General features: G+C 50.3%; 2 protein-coding genes and 1 long non-coding RNA gene across 4 annotated transcripts in view; 1 reads left to right on the forward strand and 2 right to left on the reverse strand.

Annotated features, from left to right (window-relative positions):
- The first annotated feature begins 603 nt into the window (after positions 1-603).
- On the forward strand, positions 604-4,099 carry SCGB1A1 (secretoglobin family 1A member 1). Its single transcript, XM_033860821.2, has 3 exons — positions 604-755; positions 2,784-2,971; positions 3,952-4,099. The coding sequence occupies exons 1-3, from the start codon at positions 701-703 to the stop codon at positions 3,982-3,984; spliced, it is 276 nt and encodes a 91-aa protein (XP_033716712.1). The 5' UTR covers positions 604-700; the 3' UTR covers positions 3,985-4,099.
- On the reverse strand, positions 674-3,957 carry LOC141279401 (uncharacterized). The gene is made up of 3 exons (XR_012333572.1): positions 3,643-3,957; positions 3,120-3,344; positions 674-2,879 (listed from the first exon to the last, which is right to left on the reverse strand). It is a non-coding gene; the product is annotated as an uncharacterized lncRNA (long non-coding RNA).
- A 10,286-nt stretch (positions 4,100-14,385) lies between the features above and the next one.
- The window catches only part of AHNAK (AHNAK nucleoprotein), a 93,870-nt gene continuing 85,215 nt past the window's right edge, over positions 14,386-23,040 (reverse strand). For both annotated transcript variants that reach the window (XM_033860826.2, XM_073809071.1), the window contains one exon: positions 14,386-14,706. In XM_033860826.2, coding sequence (XP_033716717.1) covers positions 14,699-14,706 — 8 coding nt within the window. In that variant the 3' untranslated portion in view covers positions 14,386-14,698. The remainder of the gene's footprint in view (positions 14,707-23,040) is intronic.

Raw genomic sequence — 23,040 nt, forward strand, 5'->3', positions numbered from 1 at the left:
TGCCACCCATAGATTTGCCGCCAGGAGGGCAGGACTCCAGACCCAGCTGGTGCAGTGTGTCCTCCAGCCTGACCTGGGGCTTGGGTTTCAGGGGCCTTCTGGAGAACTCCTTCACCTGTCAACATGCTTCAGTCCAGGGTCTCCCCCAAGTCTGACCACGAGATGCTCTGGACCGTGGGACCCTGGAAGCTTAAGGTCCAGCCATTTCCTTGGGGAGGAGCCCATTGAAGTATCAGGAGTCCCGAGTCCTAGGCCTGTGGCTGCCACTGCTATGGGGCCTTAAGCCTCAGTTTCTCCCAGGGTGATGGGTCCAGGTGGGCTCTACAACTGCTTCTGGCTGTCGATCTGGACTGCCCAGTGCTCAGGTTCAGAGAGAGTGGCCCAGGCGGCCAGCTCTCCAGACCCTCTGACTTGGGAACCCTTGCTGCCTCCACACCGGACCCTGGGTTCCCCTCTCCCAAGTGGCCTATTGTGTGAGCTCAGTTTCCATGGGGACAGAAAGCGGGTTGAGAAAGAAGAATGTTTACTTTCTCCACTGAGCTGATGCCCATGTCAACAGTGTGGTCCCATAAGTGGAGCCCTCGCCCTGCCCTCCCCGCTCCAGGAGCATATAAGAAGATACCCGGATGGGCACACCTCCCACAAGACCACCAGATCCGGAGACAGGGACAGAGCCTCTCTCACCAGCCTCCCTCCCACCATGAAGCTCGCCATTGCCCTCACCCTGGTCCCCCTGACTCTCTTCTGCAGCCCTGGTGAGTGTCCAGAGCCCTCTGCCCCAAGCCGAGCTCAAGAACTCTCCCAGTTCTGCTCGGGAGAGGGGACGGCTGCCCATGCCCTCTGTTTAGCTGCCGGGAGAGGCCGGGGAAGCTGACTCCCAGCCAGGAAGCTGGGTCCAGCGAGCAATCTCATCTCGGGAACTTGGGGAGAGCCCCGAGGCTGTGGGGAAACCTGAAAAGGACCCCATCTTCCATATCCAACAACCTCAGAGGTGCAGGGGATGGAACAGACTGGAGGAAGGGATGGAGAATATCCCACCTAGATGCAATGACCAGCAGAATAAGAGGAACAAACAAGCTTCTCAAAGCCCAGGGCTGGACAGACCCCGAGACGCCAAGAGACCTGGGTGCTGCCTCCCGATTTGGGGTCAACACACCACTCTGGCAGCCAAAGGGGCTGGAAGGAGCCTCATGGGTTCCAAAGAAACCCAACCCAAGGCAAGGTCTCCCATCCTGCACAGAGAGGAATATTCTAGAAAGGGCTCTTCCCTTTGGGAAACTGCCAACTCAGAACGGAGGTTTCTAAACATTTTCTGTCCTCTGCAAAACAAGGGTTAGGAGTCTCTGAAGAGTTGCAGCTGTCACTGAGAGGAATGGGGGTGGAGTGAATCACACCTCCCCGGAAACCCCCTGATCTCTTGGGAGCTGGGTTACTGAACTGTTTTTTACTCTGTATCAGCCTCTTCTACTCCTTCTACAACAAAAAATTTTAAACAAATTCCCGATAGTTCACTTTCAAAGTTTCCTGACAACCGTGGAGATAAGTTTCATGACCTTGGCGAGACGGGGGAGTTAGTTAGAAAACCAAGACCAAGAGGCAGTGGGAACAACTATGGTGCAGAGATGTCTATTTTAAAGGGGAAATAACATCATTTGGACTGAAACGTATGTTAATTAGAAGATCTCAATGCGAGGTACAGAGGCGGGTGGCTCAGCAAGACAGGACTGAAATATGTTAGGAGGTGGGGCCGGGATGTGTTGGTACGTTCCTGTGGGTGCACAAATGATAATACCAATAATAAGGTCTAACATTTATTTAGCACTTACAATGTGCCCATCACCGTGCTGAACCCCGTTCACAACAACCCTATGAAGTGGGGACATTATCCCCATTTTACAGATGAGAAAACTGAGCTAAAGAAAGATAAAGTAACTTGGCTGGTGACATAGTAAGTTGCAAAGCAGGGATCTAAGTTCCGGAGAGGGTCTGACTTGGAGTGGCCACTTTGAGTGGGGCCTTGGAGCCCAGGCAGGGGAGTTCGCACACCAGGCAGCAAATTCAAGGACGGGGATTTGACACTCAGTAGGAAGATGGGCCAGCAGGGAGTAGGGGATGGTGACTCTCCCCACATTCCTGGGGGCAGGGACCCAAAAAGGAGCACAACCGGAGGCGGGGTAGGGAGAACTCTGGTGAAGGGAACACGGCGGGGCCAGGAATAGAGGCAGAGACGTGTCTGTGTGTGGATGAGCCCACAAGGCCTGGTGCCCACAGTGGATTCCTCTTCTGGGCCAGGCTCTGGGGCTCATGCTTGGCTGGCACAAGTGCCTCTTCCTGCCAGAGCCTGCCTTTGTCACGTGTGGCTCAGACCATCACTAACCATCGGTAAGAGGCATGTTTCCGGTGGGAGCCAAAACCCTCGACGGCCTCTTCCCAGCCCCCGCACGGCACACCAAACAAATGAGATCAGCAGCTTCTGTTCTCAGTGCCCTGCCTAGAACTCTATCAGAAAGAGCCAGTAGCGCCTTGCCGCCGCAACCCAGGACGTACAAGGGAGGCTCCGGCAAGCCACGAAAAGCTGGCCACAGCCCAGAAGGCATCCACATGGCGTCAAAGAGCCGACTGCTTGGAGCGCCACCAGGTCTCCCATTCAAGGCCGTCGACGAAAGGGCCGCTATGTCTTGCTGACAGGCGCAGCTGTGTGCATCTGGGCCAGGCCCAGGCAGGAAGCTGGCCAGTGTAGACAAGGGCCTGGATACACGCGCTCTCTCTTTTCTGTGCTCCAGCATCTACAGAGGTCTGCCTGAACTTTCTACATGTCATCGAAAACCTCTTCATGGGCACGCTTCCCAGCTCTGAGGCTGCCCTTGAACCCTTCAGCCCTGAGGAAGACATGAAAAATGCAGGGGCCCAGTTGAAGATGCTGGTGGACACCCTCCCCCAGAAGGCCCAGGACAGCATGACAAAGCTCACGGTACACGGCTCCCTCCACTCCCACTGCCCAGCGGAGGATTTCCCACATCCCTCAGCTGCAGTGTCAACTCCCTTGGGGGACACTTTTCTAATCCAGAGAGGAGAGTCACAGTGCAAATGTCCCCAGGGAGCAGGCACAGCCATCTTACCTTTTTTTTTGGCTGTGTTGGGTCTTCGTTTCTGTGCGAGGACTTTCTCTAGTTGTGGCAAGCGGGGACCACTCTTCATCGTGGTGCGCGGGCCTCTCACTATCGCAGCCTCTCTTGTTGCGGAGCACAGGCTCCAGACGCGCAGGCTCAGTAGTTGTGGCTCACGGGCCTAGTTGCTCCGCGGCATGTGGGATCTTTCCAGACCAGGGCTCGAACCCGTGTCCCCTGCATTAGCAGGCAGATTCTCAACCACTGCGCCACGAGGGAAGCCCCATCTTACCTTTTTTATTTTTTATTTATTTTTATTTATTTTTTTTTTTTTGCCGTACGCAGGGCCTCTCACTGTTGTGGCCTCTCCCGTTGCGGAGCACAGGCTCCAGACGCGCAGGCTCAGCGGCCATGGCTCACGGGCCCAGCCGCTCCGCAGCATGTGGGATCTTCCCGGACCGGGGCACGAACCTGTGTCCCCTGCATCGGCTGGTGGACTCTCAACCACCGCGCCACCAGGGAAGCCCTATCTTACCTTTTTTAAAGAAGCTACTGAGAGACTTTCCTGGCGGCCCAGTGGTTAAGACTCGGCGTTTTCACTGCAGGCGGTGTGGGTTCGATCCCTGGTCAGGGAATTAAGATCCTGCATGCCGTGCGGCCAAAAATTAAAAAATTAATAAATAAATAAATAAAATAAGAAAATAAAAATAAAGAAGCTTCTGAGAAATAGTCTAAGCTTAGCTCCTCCCAGAAACACCGAACCTCTTAGGTGACATTAAAGTCTCTGGGTCTGACTTTGATGTTCATTCACTATTGTATTGGGTTTTTTGTTTGTTTGCTTTAGGACAAAATAATCCAAAGCCCACACTGTGCTTAGGATTTAGAAGCTGAAGATCTCCACCTGCCGAGACCCCTGCCACTCCCCGGATGTTTCCTTCACTCCATCCCCACCAGCCCTGCCTGGCTCCCTGCAATAAAGGACAAGCATCACATCTCTGTGTCCCCATCTCTTTTTTATTCACCTGCTAGAGTGAGAAGGTGTGCCGCTGCTGGGGTAGGTTTAGAGCAAAACAAAGCAGTGGCCATGGAAACACATCCCCAAGGGGCCCAGACCCTGTCTCACTTCCGGTCCACAGGTGGCAGACCAGCTTCTAGCATATACTCCCTTCCACGGGCAGACAGCTGGCCTGGAAACGTTCCCAGGGCCTTGCTCAAACTTGACCTATGGGGGAAGGCGGGGGGAGGTTAGACAGGGTGGCAGCTGACCTGAGGCTGACCCCCCTAACACCCACTTAATAATGAAGTTAAGTGTTCTGTTTCTTCCAGACCCTTTGGGATCCCACTCTTGGGTGGAAAAAAATATGTCAGGTGATTCTGCTACCCAGACATGCCTGCACACAAAGATGGAGCTTTCCAGAGAGTTCTGTCTCCCAAAGCTAAATGGTGGACGTTTCAAGCATTTTGACAGAGCAGTAGGGTGCTATGAGGGGCTGAGTGGCCCTGTGACAGTCCTGCAAATCACACCCAGCACACGACTGATGCCCTCCACCTACAGAAGGAGCAAATTCCTAAGAAACTTAGGAAACAAAGGCTGGAGGGAGGAACAGACTCGATTCCTTGATTAGGAATCCAGGGTCCTTGGGGCTGATTTCAAGGAGCAATAGACTCTGAGGGGCACTCCCAGAGAAGGCAGGCTGTTTCGCTCACTTCATATTTGCTACACGAAATTATTTGTCGAACTATTTTTTAAAGCAAAAACCCTCTACTCATGCATTTTCTAGATCCTTTATCAGTCATCATTGTTAGGACATCCTATTTCCAGGCTGAAATTGCAGAGGCCTACGTGTCAAACTGTCCATTCACGTCAGTCACTGCCCAGAAGAGGAGTCTGGGGGGTGGGTGGGTCGGGACCAGGCTGGTCAGCACCTAATTACTGCCGTCCACCGGCGATGATGCTCTTGTTAGACCCCGAAGCCCCTCTCTGACCTGCCCCCACCTCCCGCCGTTCCCTGAGTCCCCTCCCAGCCAACTTTCACGCCACCCCCTTTTTTCTTGCGGCAAAGGAGTCTTCGGGCGTGAAATCAATCCCTGGGTATTTACCAGCACTTTCCATGTGTTCATAGTGGTGCTGGGCGCTCTGAGGAACCCGGGAGCAGATTTCATAACCCAACAAATATGCATGAAGCCCTTGCTCGGCGCCAGAACCACACTGAGGCCCAAGTAGAGTGGAGTGAAGAAAACAATGGCCTCTGCTCTCAAGGAGCTGGCAAGCTAGCAGGGAAGATGGTCAGCGCCCTGCAAATCAACAAGGAAACAGATAGACAGATAGATAGAGCTCTGATTAAAGCATAAAAGAAATACAGGGAGTGATGTGACCAAGAGCAGCACAGACAGGCCAGCCCGGGAGTCCCCCCCGCTCAGGGTCTGAGCAGGGATGGGAGGAATTCAACGAGATGGGGGGAGGCGGACAGAGCATTGCAGGCAGAGGGCGAAGCAAGAGGGAAGAGGGGAGGCTGCCTGGGCTTCTTCCCGAGCCCCTGCCCTTCTTGAGGCCCCACTGAGCCCTGCCCTTGGACCCCAGGAGAAAATTCAGAACCTTCTAAAGGGAGTTCCCTGGTGGCCTAGTGGTTAGGGTTCTGGGCTTTCACTGACAGGGCCCAGGTTCAACCCCTGTTGGGGAACTGAGATCCTGCAAGCTGTGTGGTGCAGCGAAAATAAAAATAAAAAAGGAGAGAAAGGGCTTCCCTGGTGGCGCAGTGGTTGAGAGTCCGCCTGCCGATGCAGGGGACACGGGTTCGTGCCCCGGTCCAGGAAGATCCCACGTGCCGCGGAGCGGCTGGGCCCGTGAGCCAAGGCCGCTGAGCCTGCGCGTCTGGAGCCTGTGCTCCGCAACGGGAGAGGCCACAAGAGTGAGAGGCCCGTGTACCGCAAAAAAAACAAAACAAAAAGGAAAGAAAGAACTTTACCTCCAGGTTTCTATCACCACCACCAGAACAGTCCACACCTCTTCCCCTTAGATCCTACCGTCTACCCAGCATCTCAAACTCCTCTTGTCCAACAGAAGTCTGATTCCCCCCCGCCCCACCCCATCTCTTTCCATCTCTATCCCTAGCCGCCCGGTTGCTCTGGCCTGAAGTCCAAGGGGCATCCCCAGCCCTTCCCTCTCCAGCACTGTCACGTCCAGCCAAGCAGGTTACCTCCATGTCCACAGAGCCACCCTGGGCCACGCTACGCATTCCTCTGCCGCACAACCCCGGGGGAGGGGAGCCTCCTAACTGGCTCCCAGCTCACACGCTAGCACCCCTGCAGTCCACACTCCACACTGAGGCCAAAGTAGTGTTTTTTTTTTGTTTTGTTTTGTTTTTAGCGGTACGCGGGCCTCTCACTGCTGTGGGCTCTCCCGTTGCGGAGCACAGGCTCCGGACGCGCAGGCTCAGCGGCCATGGCTCACGGGCCCAGCCTCTCCGCGGCATATGGGATCTTCCCGGACCGGGGCACGAACCCGTGTCCCCTGCATCGGCAGGCAGACTCTCAACCACGGCGCCACCAGGGAAGCCCCAAAGTAGTTTTTATCAAATGAAAACCCCCTTCCTGGGCCACTTCCCCCACCCCAACCGAGTAAAGCCCTTCAAAGCTTCCTAGCACTCTTCTTATAAACTTCAAATGCAGAACGTGCTCATCGCTGGCTCTCATCTCCCACCCTCCTTCCCACTGCTCACTCCATCTCTGCAGTCCACCCCTCTGGCCTTCAGTATTTTTAAGAACCAAGCCACCAAGCCCCTTCCTACCTCAGGGCCTTTACACAGGCCACACAGCATAAGTTGCTCAAAAACTATCGATGATTGCTGTAAAAATTCCCCCTAGGGACTTCCCTGGAGGTCCAGTGGTTAAGACTCTGCGCTTCCAATGAAGGGGGTGCGGGTCCCATCCCTTAGTTCCATCCCCTTAGGGGGAACTAAGATCCCACATGCCTCCTGGTGCGGGGGAGGGGGGGATTCGTCCTAGAGCGAAATGGGGAAAGGCTAGAACTCGTCCTAAAGATGGGTCCCATGTGGATATAAATATCCCCCAAACATCCCCTGTCCCTGTGGCAAATGGTCCCTGTCCAAGCCACACCATCCCGAGCAATTGAATGAAAGTGGAGGACGCGCACAGGGGAAGCGGGAATGGAGAGGGCATAAGCAGAGAGCACGCAAGGAGAGGTCTGAAGAGAGAGAGAAACCTCTTCCGTCCGTATTTTTCCAAGAAGCAACGTGGTCCCACGGGGACGCGCCTTCCCCGCCCTCAGCGGCCGGTGCCGCCGAGGCCACTGGGGGGCAGTGTCGACCAAGGCGTCCAGGAGCGGACGCGCTGGTCCGGCCCTGGAGCTTCTGAGCCCTGCGGCTCCACCCAGTCCGGCTCACTCCGCGGGACAGATGATGAAGCACAGTTCCTTTCTAGGGATCTTTTATCATCTTTGATTGCTTTAATTTGATTTTTCAGGGGGGTTTTCATCAGAATTCTGAGGAAGAGCAAGGGCAGTCACACCAAGTTGCCGCCCGCTGAACGCTGCCAGTGATGTGTCAGCACTTTGGGAATTAGTAATGATTCTATTCCCGAACAATTCCAAGGGCGCGTCCAACGGAATCTACAACGATGGCCCCGGAGGTACAGAGGACCACGGGGTGCTGGTGGAGCTGACCTCTGACCTCCATCCGCTCCATTTTTAAAGTCTCAAGTAACCTAACAATTTCTTTTATTGATCGCTTACTCGCTGGCAGGCATTTTTGCAATTTCTTGTTTATTCCTCCCACAACCCGGATTCCAGAGCCCACGCCCCAACCCCTGCCCTACAGGGAGTAGGATCCCAGACGCAGGAATTTCCTGAGCTAATAACTGAAGTGATACCGATGAGAAACGTCCACCCACCAAGTGATACCGATGAGAAACGTCCACCCACCCTGCCCCAAACACACAGGTGTGTGCACGCTCGCGCAGACACACACACACAAACCATAAAGCCATCGCACCCCTCCCTCATCGTCTGCCACAAAAGAGGGCCTGTGACTGTACAAATTCCAGCGCAGCTCAGGGGGATTGGCCATTCCAGAAGGTTCTTGGTAGAGGGTGGGGCGCCTCCTGCCTCCCCCTCCTCCCCAACTTCCTCACTGCGGACTCCCCGGGGGCTCCTCTGAGCCATCCACCTAGATGAGTGTTGTTCAAACAGATAAGGATCCGGGGTCATAAAGGTTCAGAATTTTAATTACCTAGTCACAACGGGGGAAATATTTACCTCGGGCAAATACAACAGGTATCTGCGGATAAAAGGGAGTCTCCACCTCAAGGGAGCTGCAGAGGTAGGCGAGCCAGAGAACGCGAGCTGGCAGCACACAGAAATGTACATTTAGTTTCAAAAGAGCAGAAGGCAAGATGAACTGATCACAGCCGCAGAAAGAGCACGTATCTGGGTGACGCATGTTGCCAGAAAGCAAAAGGAGATTAGAGGAATGAAGGTATGTCTCTGGGTTCTTTTTTGGCTTTTTTTTTTTTTTTCCCCTGGCCTACGTTATAGCACGACTCTGCAAACTATGGCTGGCAGGCCACACTCAAGCCATGGCTTATTTTTGAACAGACCTCAAGCTAAGAATGATTTGTACATTTGAAGAAGGAGGAGGAGGAGAAAAAACATGTCCAGCCCTGGATCATATAAATATATAATTATATAATCAGCCTTTTTCACTATGAATCTGCCGAACTCTAGAACACAAGGAGGCCAATGTATGGATATAAGCTTCCTGCATTTGAGAAGTATTACGCACAAACTGTGTAAAGAAAAAAATGTAAAATGCGTCTCAGTAAAGCCAAAAAAAAAAAGATTAAAAACAAGAAATGTATTTTTAGCACTATATTACTTTTAGCATTTTTTAGCATTCATACCTCTGAGGAGCCCAGGGGAAAGACCACATTTTTTCTTGATCACGTTGTCAATGAAACCGTGAATCTGGGTGAAATTGATCTTTGAAAAGTATATTACTCCCGCAGTCTGCCACCAAAGGGACATTTACTCCTTTTTTTTTAATAAATTATTTATTTAGTTTTATTTGTTTACTTTTGGCTGCACTGGGTCTCCGTTGCTGTACACGGGCTTTCTCTAGTTGCGGCGAGCAGGGGCTACTCTTCGTTGCGGTGCGCAGGCTTCTCATTGCGGTGTCTTCTCTTGTTGCAGAGCATGGGCTCTAGGCACGTGGGCTTCAGTAGTTGGGGCACGCAGGCTCAGTAGTTGCGGTTCGCGGGCTCTAGAGTGCAGGCTCAGTAGTTGTGGCACACGGGCTTAGTTGCTCCGCGGCATGTGGGATCTTCCGGGACCAGGGCTTGAACCTGTGTCCTCTCATTGGCAGGCAGATTCTGAACCACTGTGCCACCAGGGAAGCCCGGAACATTTACTCTTGAAGAAAGCTAAAGATATATGTATGCATATAGCTGATTCACTTTGTTATACAGCAGAAACTAACACAACACTGTAAAGCAATTATACTCCAATAAAGATGTTAAAAAAAAAAAAAAAGCTAAAGAGGAGTGGTCATTACCAACCATTGCCACCACGTTGCGAAATGCAAACACTTGCCCTTGCTATGTCAATGCCTAAATTGATGGATCCGTAGGAAAGCTATAGTTTTACACCCTCAACATGTGAGTGGATTGATGTTAGCCAGGCAGAAAAATCTATAAATGATTCACAGAGCAGGAAGAGGAAGTGAAACCAGCCCTTACCAACTTTATGTAGATGATGTGGATAAAATGATGTCTAGTTTATGGCTAATGCCAGCGTGCTGTTTGCGAATGCCAGGGGATTTGTGGGTAGTAATTCACCGTAGGGTGACTGCTGTTCAGAATGGCTTCAGACACATGATAAAGAAAACCTTGATTGATGAGGAAGCGGCCACACAAACAATGCCTTCTGCAACGTGTCGTTAGGGAACGTTCCTCCCAGGCACTTACGGAACGCACCAGCGGGCACGCGGAAACAATGTGAGCATGAATCATTAGGAGTTAGCCACCCAACGGATTTCTGTGACCAACTAAAATTATAAAGCTGTGGTACGTGCAAATATAAATAAATCCGAAAATAGATTCAGCTTAGCATGCACGGTCGCATCAGAATGGATAAACCAGGCGTTTGGAACTCAGATCCGTCCCCCATCAAGTGAACGGATTCCTAGCCTATGACAGTAGCCTAGATAACTCCTAAAATATCTAAAGGTATGTGCCTGCCGCACCCAAGCATCCTGTGTGACTCCAAGACATGGAGCTACAGAGTCCTTTAAAATTCCCTCTTGTGGCCCTGGTGACACATGTAGATAGTCCTTCAGCTCTGGGACAGGATGGAGATGCTGGTCAGGGACTCCCTGGAAGAAAGAAGATGAGGGCCAGGCCTCAGGGCACTGGGGCCAGAGGAAGGATCTCTTGACCTCTGACCCTATGTGTCCATTGGTCTCTGAGTCCGTCTCTTCTCAGTTTACCTTGAATGTGTCCCCTTCTCCCTACTCTGATTCCAGTAGCAGGTCTTTACCATCTGCGGCCTGGAGTATGGCAAATAGCCTCTAACCTAGTTTCCTACGGCTCCTGTAACAAATCACCACAAACTTAATGGCTTTTTTAAAAAATTCACATTTATCATCTTACAGATCTGGCGGTCAGAAATTCAAAATGATTTCACTGAACTAAAAATCAAAGTGTTGGCAGCCTGTGTTCCTTCCGGAGGCTCTAAGGGAGAGTCTGTTTCCTTGTTTTTTCAGTTTCTAGAGGCCCCCTTCATTCATTGGCTCATGGCCCCTTCTCTCACCTTCAAGGTCAGCAGTGCAGCCTCCTCTTCTGCCTCTGGCCTCCTCTTCCGCCTCCTTCTCCCATGCGGAAGGACCCTTGTGACTGCACTGGGCCCGCCCCAGTAATCCAAGATGGTCTCTTCATCTCAGCATCAGCTGATTAGCAACCTTAATTCCATCTGCAGCCTTCATTTCCCTTTGCTAACAGGCTCCTACAGGATAAATTCCAGACTCTTCGCCTGGCCCAGGAGGCCCTCCTGAGAGCCTGGTCCTCCCCGGTGCTCTGGCCTCAAATCCTGCTGCTTCCCCGACCTACGCTGGGGGTATAGCAGTGGACAAGGTTTGGAAATAAGATTGCCCTCCAGGAAATGCAAATCAAAACTACAATGAGGTATCATCTCACACCAGTCAGAATGGCCATCATCAAAAAATCTACAAACAATAAATGCTGGAGAGGGTGTGGAGAAAAGGGAAGCCTCTTGCACTGTTGGTGGGATTATAAATTGATACAGCCACTATGGAGAACAGTATGGAGGTTCCTTAAAAAACTAAAAATAGAATTACCATATGACCCAGCAATCCCACTACTGGGCATATACCCTGAGAAAACCATAATTCGAAAAGAGTCATGTAGGGCTTCCCTGGTGGCGCAGTGGTTGAGAGTCCGCCTGCCGATGCAGGGGACACGGGTTCGTGCCCCGGTCCGGGAAGATCCCACATGCCGTGGAGCGGCTGGGCCCGTGAGCCATGGCCACTGAGCCTGTGCGTCCGGAGCCTGTGCTCCGCAACGGGAGAGGCCACAGCAGTGAGAGGCCCGCGTACCGCAAAAAAAAAAAAAAAAAAAAAAAGAGTCACGTACCACAATGTTCATTGCAGCTCTATTTACAATAGCCAGGACATGGAAGCAACCTAAGTGTCCATCAACAGATGAATGGATAAAGAAGATGTGGCACATATATACAAAGGAATATTACTCAGCCATAAAAAGAAACAAAATTGAGTTATTTGTAGTGAGGTGGATGGACCTAGAGTCTGTCATACAGAGTGAAGTAAGTCAGAAAGAGAAAAACCAATACCATATGCTAACCCATATATATGGAATCTAAAAAAAAAAATAGGTTCTGAAGAACCTAGGGGCAGGACAGGAATAAAGAAGCAGACGTTGAGAATGGACTTGAGGACACAGGGGGGGTGAAGGGTAAGCGGGAACGAAGTGAGAGAGTGGCATGGACATATATACACTACCAAATGTAAAATAGATAGCTAGTGGGAAGCAGCCGCATAGCACAGGGAGATCAGCTCGGTCCTTTGTAACCGCCTAGAGGGGTGGGGTAGGGAGGGTGGGAGGGAGGCAAGAAGAAGGAGATATGGGGATATATGTATATGTATAGCTGATTCACTTTGTTATAAAGCAGAAACTAACACACCATTGTAAAGCAATTATACTCCAATAAAGATGTTAAAAAAAAAAGATTGCCCTTCAGGTTAGGCTGGTAAATTCACAGATGGTAGATGGGGTGAGCTATCTATGGGGATGAAACAAGAGGTTGTCTCTAACTAGGAGAAAAGAATGCAGCCACACCCTACACTCCAGCAAGGTGATGAGGGAGTCATCTGGGGGGCAGGACCAGAATCTGAGTGTCGTGTAGGACGTGGAAATCTAACCTGATATCCTGTGCCAAAGAGGAGGGGATGGATAGCAGTGCGAGGGAGGCACAGAGGTCCTGAGCAGGGAGAAAAAGCAATGGAAGAACGCTTACTGGTTCTAAGTCTGTGCTCACTTCCCGACCTTCCTGACGCCCGTCCACAGGGGAGGATACGCCGTCTGGTCCACTAGCCTCTGACTGATTAATCCACCCACGTGCTTCTCATTGAAGCTCTCGGTGTGGATGCTCAGTTAGCGTGCAGCCGCCTTCGGGACATGGAGCCCTTCTCATCGTGTCCCTCAGGCGGGTCCTGATGCCACAGAACCACAAGGCAGACCCGGGCAGTGCTATCTAGGGACAACCAGGACCCACTTCTCATCTGTCTCCCGCCAGCCCAGAGAAGGGAGAGCAAAGGGTCAATCTCCTGATGCCACCAGCCCAGAACAGACCATCTTCCTGGCAGGCAGACCTCCTTCCTCGGGTGACACTTCCCTGCATTACCATGAGGCACACACATGAATATTTAAACAGGCAACAAACTCATGCTGTTCCCACCTCCACAAACTATAATGTCTCCCCTTCCCAAAGTCACTTAAAGACCCAAGCTCCATCCTCCGTGCCCTATGCAATGTTTGGGACATAGCTATACCAAAAAAAAAAAAAAAAATTCATTATTTAACTAAAATTCAAATTTAGGGACTTCCCTGTGGTCCAGCAGTTAAGACTCTGATCTCCCAAGCAGGGGGCCTGGGTTCGATCCCTGGTCAGGGAACTAGATTCCACATCCCGCAACTAAAGGTCCCGCATGCCACGACGAAGACCCAGTGCAGTCAAATAAATATATATATTTTTAAAAACCTAAAAAAAAATTCAAATTTAACCTGACATCTTGTATTATCATCTGCTAAATCTGGCAACCTTAAGATTCCTTCAAGACTCAGCTCCTAGGCTCTTCCTCTAGTGGCTAAGTTCAGACCCATCTGGAAACTAAGACAGTAGATTAAGTACATTACGGGACCGGAGAGCCTTTTTATTCCATCTCTCTACTTCCCGGTGGGACCTGCCATCACTCTCTGGCCAACCCATTGGAGGAAGGCAAGCACTTCATGGGCAGGAAGTTCTAACCAAAGTCAACGCTTTCCCAAAAGTTAGAAGCTCATTGTTCCCCATCGCTCCCTTCTTCGTTCCTGTTTCTCATAGAGATGAGATCAGCTTAGGAAACTGGATTCTTTGAAACCACAAATCCATCTGAAACGTATTCGTTTCACGATCAATACATTTCAAGACCTGATTATTTTGCAATTATATTGATGCTGAAAATGTTAAATATTAACCAGATAACCAAAAATTTATCTTTCGATATCTTACACCACAGACAAGAATTTCAGACTGTACCCCAGTGACCGGAAACTTTGAAAAATCCTTTGCCTGGGAATTCCCTCGCTGTCCAGTGGTTAGACTGCAGGGGATACGGGTTCCATCCCTGGTTGGGGAAACTTAAGACCCCGCCTGCCACGCGGCGCGGCCAAAAAAAAACAAAAGAAAAGAAAAGTCCTTTGCCTAAAGAAGTGTATTGACTGACATGTTGAAAATAGCGGGTTTACTTCTGTAACTAAGGAAGAGAAAGGAGGGAGAGAGGAAGGGGAGGAAGAAAGGAGAGGAAGGAGAGAAGTTGGTGCTCTCTCTGGTACCTCATCATCTGGGGGCAGAAGTCAAACACTGACTCTGAAAAATAGTGTCAGAAAGTCGCTGCCTGTAGCCAACGCTCCCGGTAATTTTAACAACGCCAGGGAAGGGAGTAGTGAAAACCACCAAGACTGACCCAGCACAGATGCTTGATAGATGTTTACTGAGTGAATAAGTGAAGGACCACCACCCGAGCCCCATCGTTGCCAAAGCCCACTCTGGTTACAAACCCGATTCCCTTAGAAGTGAAGAAACGCACCAAAAAGAACTGGTGCAGCAGCCCTTCGTCCAGAGCCGGCCGGGACTCTAAAAGCCACCTCGTGGAAGGTATTCCTTTAATTGCAGGTGTTTGTTTCCTTTGGCACAGTGATATGTAATTTCCCATTTTTAGAACAATGCTCCCAAGAACAGTCACAAAAACAGCCTTCAGAGGGGGCGGATTTCTTCCTGGCCGCGGCTACAGCTCTGTAAAACAACAATAACAAAGGGATTTTTATTCAAAACACTGTTTGCATCTCTCCATAAAATCGGGAGGCCTTTTGTTAACTTTTCACAGGCTGAACAAAAAAGGTCCCCCCACCCCTTGGAAGAGCACCTCAACAAACTCTTACTTTGGGGAGGGGCCTATAGGGAAACGATTCCGCTGTGGGATCTGTTTGGGTTTTGACACGCCTCCCTCTGTGGGTTCCCGTGTGGCAAGGGTGGAAAGGAAGCTTGTAGAAGGCCAGTGTCTGTCCTTCGGGTGCCCTGTGCAAGTCTGAGGCCAGAAGAGGACAGTGTGTTCTTGAGAATGTGCCAATAGCAGGCCGAAGGAGGTGCGGAACCAGGGCGGGATGAGATGCACGCCCTCTGGTCTTAGCCATTAAGGAATCCCTTTCATCATCTCCAAACTGACTTTCTCCCTGCTTCGTAAACTCAGAAGAGTGGTTCCCAGATTTGAGGACTCCTTCACCCTCTTCCCCATCTACCTGCACCTTCCTTCCATCCCACCACCTCCACCCTGAGGTGCACCCAACTCATCTCCACCTGGACCCGCACGTTTCTCTCCTCACTGGCCTCCTGACCGAGTCGATTTCCCTCCCACGTGGGTGTGCACGTCCGGGCTTCCTCGTACACCTCCCTACTCAAAAATGTTCCACGGGGGTTTCCCTGGTGGCGCAGTGTTTGAGAGTCCGCTTGCCGATGCAGGGGACACGGGTTCGTGCCCCGGTCTGGGAGAATCCCACATGCCGCGGAGCGGCTGGGCCCACGAGCCATGGCCGCTGAGCCTGCGCGTCCGGAGCCTGTGCTCCGCAACGGGAGAGGCCACAGCAGTGAGAGGCCCGCGTACCCAAAAAAAAAAAAAAAAAAAAAAAAAAAAGAAGGTAGAGGGATTTGAGCTCCTGGAATATCAGGATACACGATGAAGTTCTCTTTAAAATATGGTATCTAAGGCTTCTGTGTTTGGGAGGAGTAGCAGGTGAAACAGAGAGCTTTGATGGTGAACCAAGAATCACTCTGAGGGCTTCCCTGGTGGCGCAGTGGTTGAGTCCGCCTGCCGATGCAGAGGACGCGGGTTCGTGCCCCGGTCCGGGAAGATCCCACATGCGGCGGAGCGGCTGGGCCCGTGAGCCATGGCCGCTGAGCCTGCGCGTCCGGAGCCTGTGCTCCGCAACGGGAGAGGCCACAGCAGTGAGAGGCCCGCGTACCGGAAAAAAAAAAAAAAAAAAATCACTCTGAGATCCCAAGCCGAGTGGCAAGAGCTTGGATTGTGGAGCTCGAGCCCCGGCCCCGGCACCTACTAGCTGTGAGTCTCAGACAAGCTAGTGAACCTCTCGAAGCCTCAGTTTCCTCACGTGTAAAATGAGAATAATCCCTGGCCGACAGGTGAGTTTGGGCGGATGAAGTGAAATAATCTGTATAAAGCACCTGGCACATAGAAGGTATTCGATACATTATTATTGTTGTTATTACTTCACTTGGACATAAGAATCTGCGTCTTTTCATTGTTTTTAATCGAAGCATAACATATATAAAGTACATAAAACTCACTCATCTTAAATGGACAGCTTGATAATTATTTACGTTTATATGCACGTGTATACCCACCACCCCAGTCCAGAGACAGACTATTTCTGCAGCCCAGAAAGTTCCCCCCTGCACATCTCAATCCATATGCCCACCAGCTACGACCATGATTTGACCCATATCTTTGCTTTGCCTCTTCTTGAATTTCATACGAATGGACTCAGACAATGTGTCTTCTGTCGTGGTTGTGTGTGTAACACTCCCTTCTATGAATGTACCACAATCTATGTCCCATCTTCTGTGGATGGGATTTGGAGACAACTCCTTTGAACATTCTTTTTTTTTTTTTTTAATCTTTTGTCCACACCACGTGGCATGTAGGATCTTAGTTCCCCGACTAGGGATCGAACCTGTACCCCCCTGCAGCGGAAGCACGGAGTCCTAACCACTGGACCGCCAGGGAATTTCTCCTTTGAACACTCTGTACATATCCTTTTGTCAGCTCGGGCACTGGGTTTGTGTACCTGGGAGTGGAATTACTGGGTTCTAGACTGGGAAAGGTTTAGCTTTACTAGAATCTGCCCAACAATTTTCCTAAGCGGCTGTGCCGTTCCTACACCCCGCACAGCAATGCGTGAGGGTTCCAGTGGCCCCTTGTCTTCAGTGACGCCTGGGGCTCGCTCTCAGTTTTGCCATTCTGGTGGCTGTGTAGTGGGAGCTTCCTGTGGTTTTAATTTGCATTTTCCTGATGAGTAATGATGTTGAGCACCTTTTCATAGTTTCTTTGACCATCTGGATATGCTCTTTTGTGAGTGTCCGTGAGGTTTTTGCCCAGTTGTTATTGGGTCATTCGCCTTTTTCTTACTGATTTATAGTGGCTCTTCATTTCCTCTCGAAATGAACACCTTGCCAGTTATATGTACTGCAGACATCTTCTTCTGAGACTGAGACTCGCCTTTTCATGTTTTTAATGGTGCCTTTTAAAATTTATTTTTTATTGAAGTATAGTTGATTTACAATGCTGTGTTAGTTTCAGGTGTACAGCAAAGTGATTCAGACACACACACACACACACACATATACACACATATATATTCTCTTTCAGACTCTTCTCCAGTCTACGTTATTACAAGATATTGAATATAGTTCCCTGTGCTCTACAGTAGAGCTTTATTGGTTATCTATTTTATACATAGTAGCGTGTATCTGTCAATCCCAAACTCCTAATTTATCCCCCCCTCCCTTTCCCCTTTGGTAACCACAAGTGTGTTCTCCATGTTTGTGAGTCTATTTCCATTTTGTAAATAAGTTCATTTGTATCATTTTTTTAGATTCCACATATGAGCGATATCATATGATGTTTACCTTTCTTTGTCTGACTCACTTCATTTAGTAGGATCATCTCTAGGTCCATCCATGTATGTGCAAATGGCATTATTTCATTCTTTTTTATGGCTGAGTAACATTCCATTGTAAATACATGCATATGTACCCACATCTTCTTTACCCATTCCTCTGTCGGTGGACATTGAGGTGCTTCCATGTCTTGGCTGTTGTGAATAGTGCTACAATGAACGTTGGGGTGCATGTATCTTTTTGAATTAGCGTTTTCGTCTTTTCATGTTTTTCATGGTACCTTATTATGAAGAGAGCCTTCTAATTTTGATACAGTCCAATGTAGCCATTTTTCTTCTATGGTTAGAAGTGCTTTTGGTGTTCTCTTTTAGAAATGTTTACCTACCCCCGCGGTCATGAATACACTCTATGCTAATTTCTTTTCATCGTGTGTTCGTGGTGTCTTCCTCTCGAGCTGGAGAGAACTGAGTGGTTGTTAGTTCAATGAGGAGCAAAGGTCTCACAGAAAAAATGAAGCATGATAACGCTCACACGGTAACGACTGCCTAAGTCTTCGGACCATCCAGCCTGTTACCTTAAAGCCACTTGGTGGCATTAACAGGCACCATTGCTGACTGGCTGCACTGCTGAAATTCCATAGGAGGAGCTGCAGAGGAGCGGCATCTTCCAGAGTGGCCAAGGAAGGGGGATGGCAATCCCCCCAGCGCTGGTTTATACTCTCAGGCCAGCAGCTCGCTTTCACAACCCACACCGTGATCACCTTACAAACACATCCTTCTCCACCCTAGCGATGTTTTCTCTCCCCATTTATACACCTCTTTCCCATGCATTTCCTGTGCTCCCTGAATTTTCCCTTTCATCATCATTTGTCTAATCACTTATCATCTCGGGCGCATTTGTTATACATTTGCCTTTTAAATCATTTCTTTCCTTCTGGCTCTCCTTCCCTAAAGCAGGGTTTCTCAGCCTTAGTACTACTGACATTTTGGACCGGATACTTCTGTGTCGTGGGGGCCGGTGCCTACACTGTAGGATGCACGGCTCTCCCTGTTTCTCTCTTTTCCTTCCTACCTTTCTTCTCAGTGTCAATCAGGAGGCCCGCGGGAAAAGTGAGGGGGTGGCTGAGAGGTGAATCATAGCTTTCTCAAGCTCAAAGGGGCCTCAGATACGATCTAGCGCAACCTCCACTTTTACAGATGAGGAAAAGGATTCGAGAGGGGGAGGGAGAGGATGCAACCGAGACGAATATGTGGCGGGCTGGGGGAGGGGAGGACGAGTGCCAGGCCAAACAGGAAAGTAAAATTCCAGGGCCTGAAGCAGTATTTCCAGTCCCACCGGGGAACCTGGGATTGCTTCCCACAGCTCGTTTCTTTCTCCAAGCTGTGAGTCCCATTCCAGAAACAACACGGGGCTGCTCAGATGGAGGTGCAGACCCAGATCCACCATGAGTGCCTGTCCCCCGGAGCCATGCCAGAGCCTCCAGTGGACACAGATGACCACCAGTTCCAACGGGGATGTTTCATGCTGACTAATGCCATGACTGCATCCTAACTTAATCCTATAATCATGAGGTAAATGATGGTCAGGCCACCCGGCCACACCTGTCCCAGTGGAGAAGTTACAGAGCAAGAGACCATGAGAGGGGGAGGGAACGCCAAGACCATGTCAGTCCTGGCCCTGTCTCCAGGAAGACAGGCGATGGGATGCCCAGGGCAGCCGAGAGCCGTCAGCCAGCATCTCTCAAGTCATGGTGGGCGTTAACACTTGTCGAGCCCTTACTGTGCACTGGACGCTGTTCTAAATACCTTGTAAATACATGAATTCAGTCCATCCTCCCCCGGAGACACTGTCATTCTCCCATGTTGGAGATGCGGGTATGGGGCCTGGGGAAACCTTGGTCAAGCAGCAGTTGCTCTCCTGGAGCATCTTTATGGGGTCACAAGTCAACACAAATCACCCTGCTCCTTACTTGTAGCTAATGTCAACCTCACCCCCCTCAGACACGCGTGGACCCCCTGGTGTGTAAAAGCCTGGTGTGTAAAAACCAAGATATATATACACACAGTGGAATACTACGCAGCCATAAAGAAAAGAACGAAATAATGCCATTAGAAGCAAAATGGATGGACCTAGAGATTATCATACTAAGTGAAGTAAGTCAGACAGAGAATGACAAATATATGATATCTCTTACATGTGGAATCTAAAATATGATACAAATGAACTTATTTACAAAACAGAAACAGACTCACAGACATGGAGAACAAACCTATGGTTACCAAAGAGGGGAGGGGGGAGAGGGATAAATTAAGAGTATGGGATTAACAAGTACAAAACAGATATAAAATAGATAAACAACAAGGTCCTACTGTACAGCACAGAAAACTATATTCAATATCCTGTAATAAACCATAATGGAAAAGAATCTGAAAAAGTATATATATATATATATATTTGACAAAGAATCTGAAAAATTATATATATATATATATATAACTGAATCACTTTGCTGTACACCAGAAACTAACAGAATACTGTAAATCAACTATATTTCAATTAAAAAATTGTTAAATAAAAATAAATTTCAAAAAGAAAGCCTATACCAGGAACTTATGCAAAGCTCTGGGTGGCGGTCAAAATTTTAGTGGTACATGACGAATATTTTGTTTTGTTGCTGTTTTTTTTTTTTTTGCAGTACGCGGGCCTCTCACTGTTGTGGTCTCTCCCATTGCGGAGCACAGGCTCCGGACGCGCAGGCTCAGTGGCCATGGCTCACGGGCCCAGCCACTCCGTGGCATGTGGGATCCTCCCGGACCGGGGCACGAACCCGTGTCCCCTGCATCAGCAGGCGGACTCTCAACCACTGCGCCACCAGGGAAGCCCGATGACGAATATTTTTACTTTAACAGTTATGAACTTGTTTCAGTGCTTATTAGAAAAATTCTGGGTTTCATTTATGGTAATTACATAAAGATTTTTTTTTCTAATTAAATGCAAGGTTTTTTTTTTAAGTACGGTTTTTAAAATAAATCTATTTAAAGACAGTTATTAAACAAATAGTATACGATGGCATGTGGATGTGGCAGAAATTGTGATGATGGCACTGGAGTGACTTAAGCTTGGGCAACCCTGCCCTGGTCTTGTCACATCTTGAAGACAGCTGACCCCTGCCCCAGCCCCTGCAGGGCTGTGCCTCCCCCTCCCTCCTCTTACACTGCCCTGCCGTCCTCAGAGCCTCTTTCTCAATAGACTTGAAGATCGTAATCCAATGGCCCTCCGGCTGTCTCTGCCCCTTTCCACATGTGGGTCAGTCACTTTTGGATTCTCTCTGCTTTCTGGTGATGAAAGAGTAATCCAGCAAGGCCGCTAAATGAACTAAAATCCACAAATAAGAGGCCAAGTGTGATGACAGAGAGGAATGAGGAAACCCCACCCCATTCTTTGGACACAGTCCTCGGCCTTCTGCCCCCAGCTGGCCTTACGAGGCACCAGCTGGGGAAACGCCAGCCCCGGGGCCCTCCGCTGAGGACCCCTCCCAGGCGCTGGTCTGTGGGCTGGACGATGTGCTCGAGGACCCTACACTCTCCACATCCTGCTGGGGACACAGTGGCAGGGAGCAACCTCGTGGCTCCAAAATCAAGAGCCCACAGGGAGTCCCATGTGTTCGACGGCCCCCTCTGCTCTCTCAGCCTCTGACGGTACTGCCTTCCTGGTGGTACAGGAAGGACTGCTCTTCCTTGTCAAATAGAGAAAGTTTTGTTTTTTGTTTTTTTTTTTTTGCGGTACGTGGGCCTCTCACTGTTGTGGCCTCTCCCGTTGCAGAGCACAGGCACAGGCTCCGGACGCGCAGGCTTAGCGGCCATGGCTCACGGGCCCAGCCGCTCCGCGGCATGTGGGATCTTCCCGGACCGGGGTACGAACCCGTGCCCCCTGCATCGGCAGGCGGACTCTCCACCACTGCGCCACCAGGGAAGCCCCGTCAAATAGAGAAAGTTTTAAAAGAATACTCGTAAATGAGATTGGGAGGACTCACTCAAAGCCCCAGGGATACAATGATAAATAATAGGCTGGGATTTGAACCAGCCACCAAAACCCGGTGTCCCCAGAGATGCTCAGAAGACGGGAATGAAACGCTACCCGCCTGCGAGTGCCCGGCTGGCTGCTGCCTCCTTCTGGGCGCTGCCTCCCCCAGAGCTTGGCGGGTACCTGGCCAAGGAAGCCTGAGCCTCTGGGGCCATTGTTCTCCCTCAGAAGAGGATCTCAAAAGCAGAAGGAAATCAGAAACAGCCACACAATGAATACCAGATTCTCCTTTCTCCCTGCCTCGGCTGCCAAGAGATTAAGCAGGGCCGGCTGACAGCGCACCCCACCCAGCAGCTGTTCACCCTCCAGGACGTCCTCGCTACGGGAAAGGCTGTTCCCCCAGGCCTCACTGTTCTCTATTGATGTCCACAGTGTCCAATTTTCCTTCTCCAGATAGATGCTGGTTCTTCGAGGGCATAGACGCATCTGGGGCTTCCTTCCCACAAGGCACAACAGGGACAAGTTACAGGCGCTCTGTATTTGTTGACTGAGTCGCCGATTGCCTCTGGGCACCCTCCTAAACACTTCACAGGTATAAACTCATTGACTCTCCACAGCCATCCCGTGCCGGAGAAACTATCGTTAGTCCCACTTTAGAGATGACGGAGTGGGGTCCAGGCGACCCAGCCAATGCGCAGGACTGATCCAATCATGGCAGCTTTCATGGGATCAAATGATTCTGTTCCTCACTTCTTACCAGCATCAGCCTCCCCCAGCGACTCCGTGAACATGTGTGGAGCCCAAAGTCCTACCCCCACGGGCTGGTAAAGAGGGTGACCACACGGCAGACATGTCCCCTTCAGAACCCACACCCCGAGGCAGCATGTGATGGGGATGGACAGGAAGGAGATTCTGAAGAGGAGACACACAGAACTAGTGTCAGTCTTACCAACTCAGCATCTGAACATTCCTGCTAAGAACTTTTTCTTAAAAATGCATTTTTTTTCTGTTGGGGCTGTTAGTCACTTCAACATAATATTGTGTGCTGTGCCTCCTACGTAAGCAGACACGAGCTTCCGAGGCTGTGGAATACTGAGCTCATGCATCTAGTCAAACTGCTGTTTGCTTTTTGCTGCAGCCATAGCTGCGATCTGAGTAAACAGAGGAGAAGGTTTGGCTCCCAGTTCTACGAGCTGGGCGCTGCGCCATCATCCCGTGAAACACAAGGGGAAGGATTTCGGAAGTGACAGGCCAGGGCTAACGGGGAAGAAAGTACCATCCTATTCCAGGGGCTACTGAGCAGGGTCCAAACTCCCCATAGAGGGGCGGTGACGGGGCAAGAAGGCATTCCCTTAATCCCTGTGAGAAGCCAGCACGTTTTATAACTGTGGGCAGCGGAGGGAGGAGACAAGC

The sequence above is a fragment of the Tursiops truncatus genome, chromosome 8 (genome assembly GCF_011762595.2).
Source record: "Tursiops truncatus isolate mTurTru1 chromosome 8, mTurTru1.mat.Y, whole genome shotgun sequence".
Classification (NCBI taxonomy): Eukaryota; Metazoa; Chordata; class Mammalia; order Artiodactyla; family Delphinidae; genus Tursiops; species Tursiops truncatus.

Excerpts from the sequence above, each read along its gene's own strand:
- SCGB1A1 (XM_033860821.2), top strand. The coding sequence starts at position 701 with ATGAAGCTCGCCATTGCCCTCACCCTGGTCCCCCTGACTCTCTTCTGC. Across the intron at positions 756-2,783 it reads GACTCTCTTCTGCAGCCCTG|CATCTACAGAGGTCTGCCTG; the intron begins GTGAGTGTCCAG and ends TCTGTGCTCCAG. Across the intron at positions 2,972-3,951 it reads ACAGCATGACAAAGCTCACG|GACAAAATAATCCAAAGCCC; the intron begins GTACACGGCTCC and ends TGTTTGCTTTAG.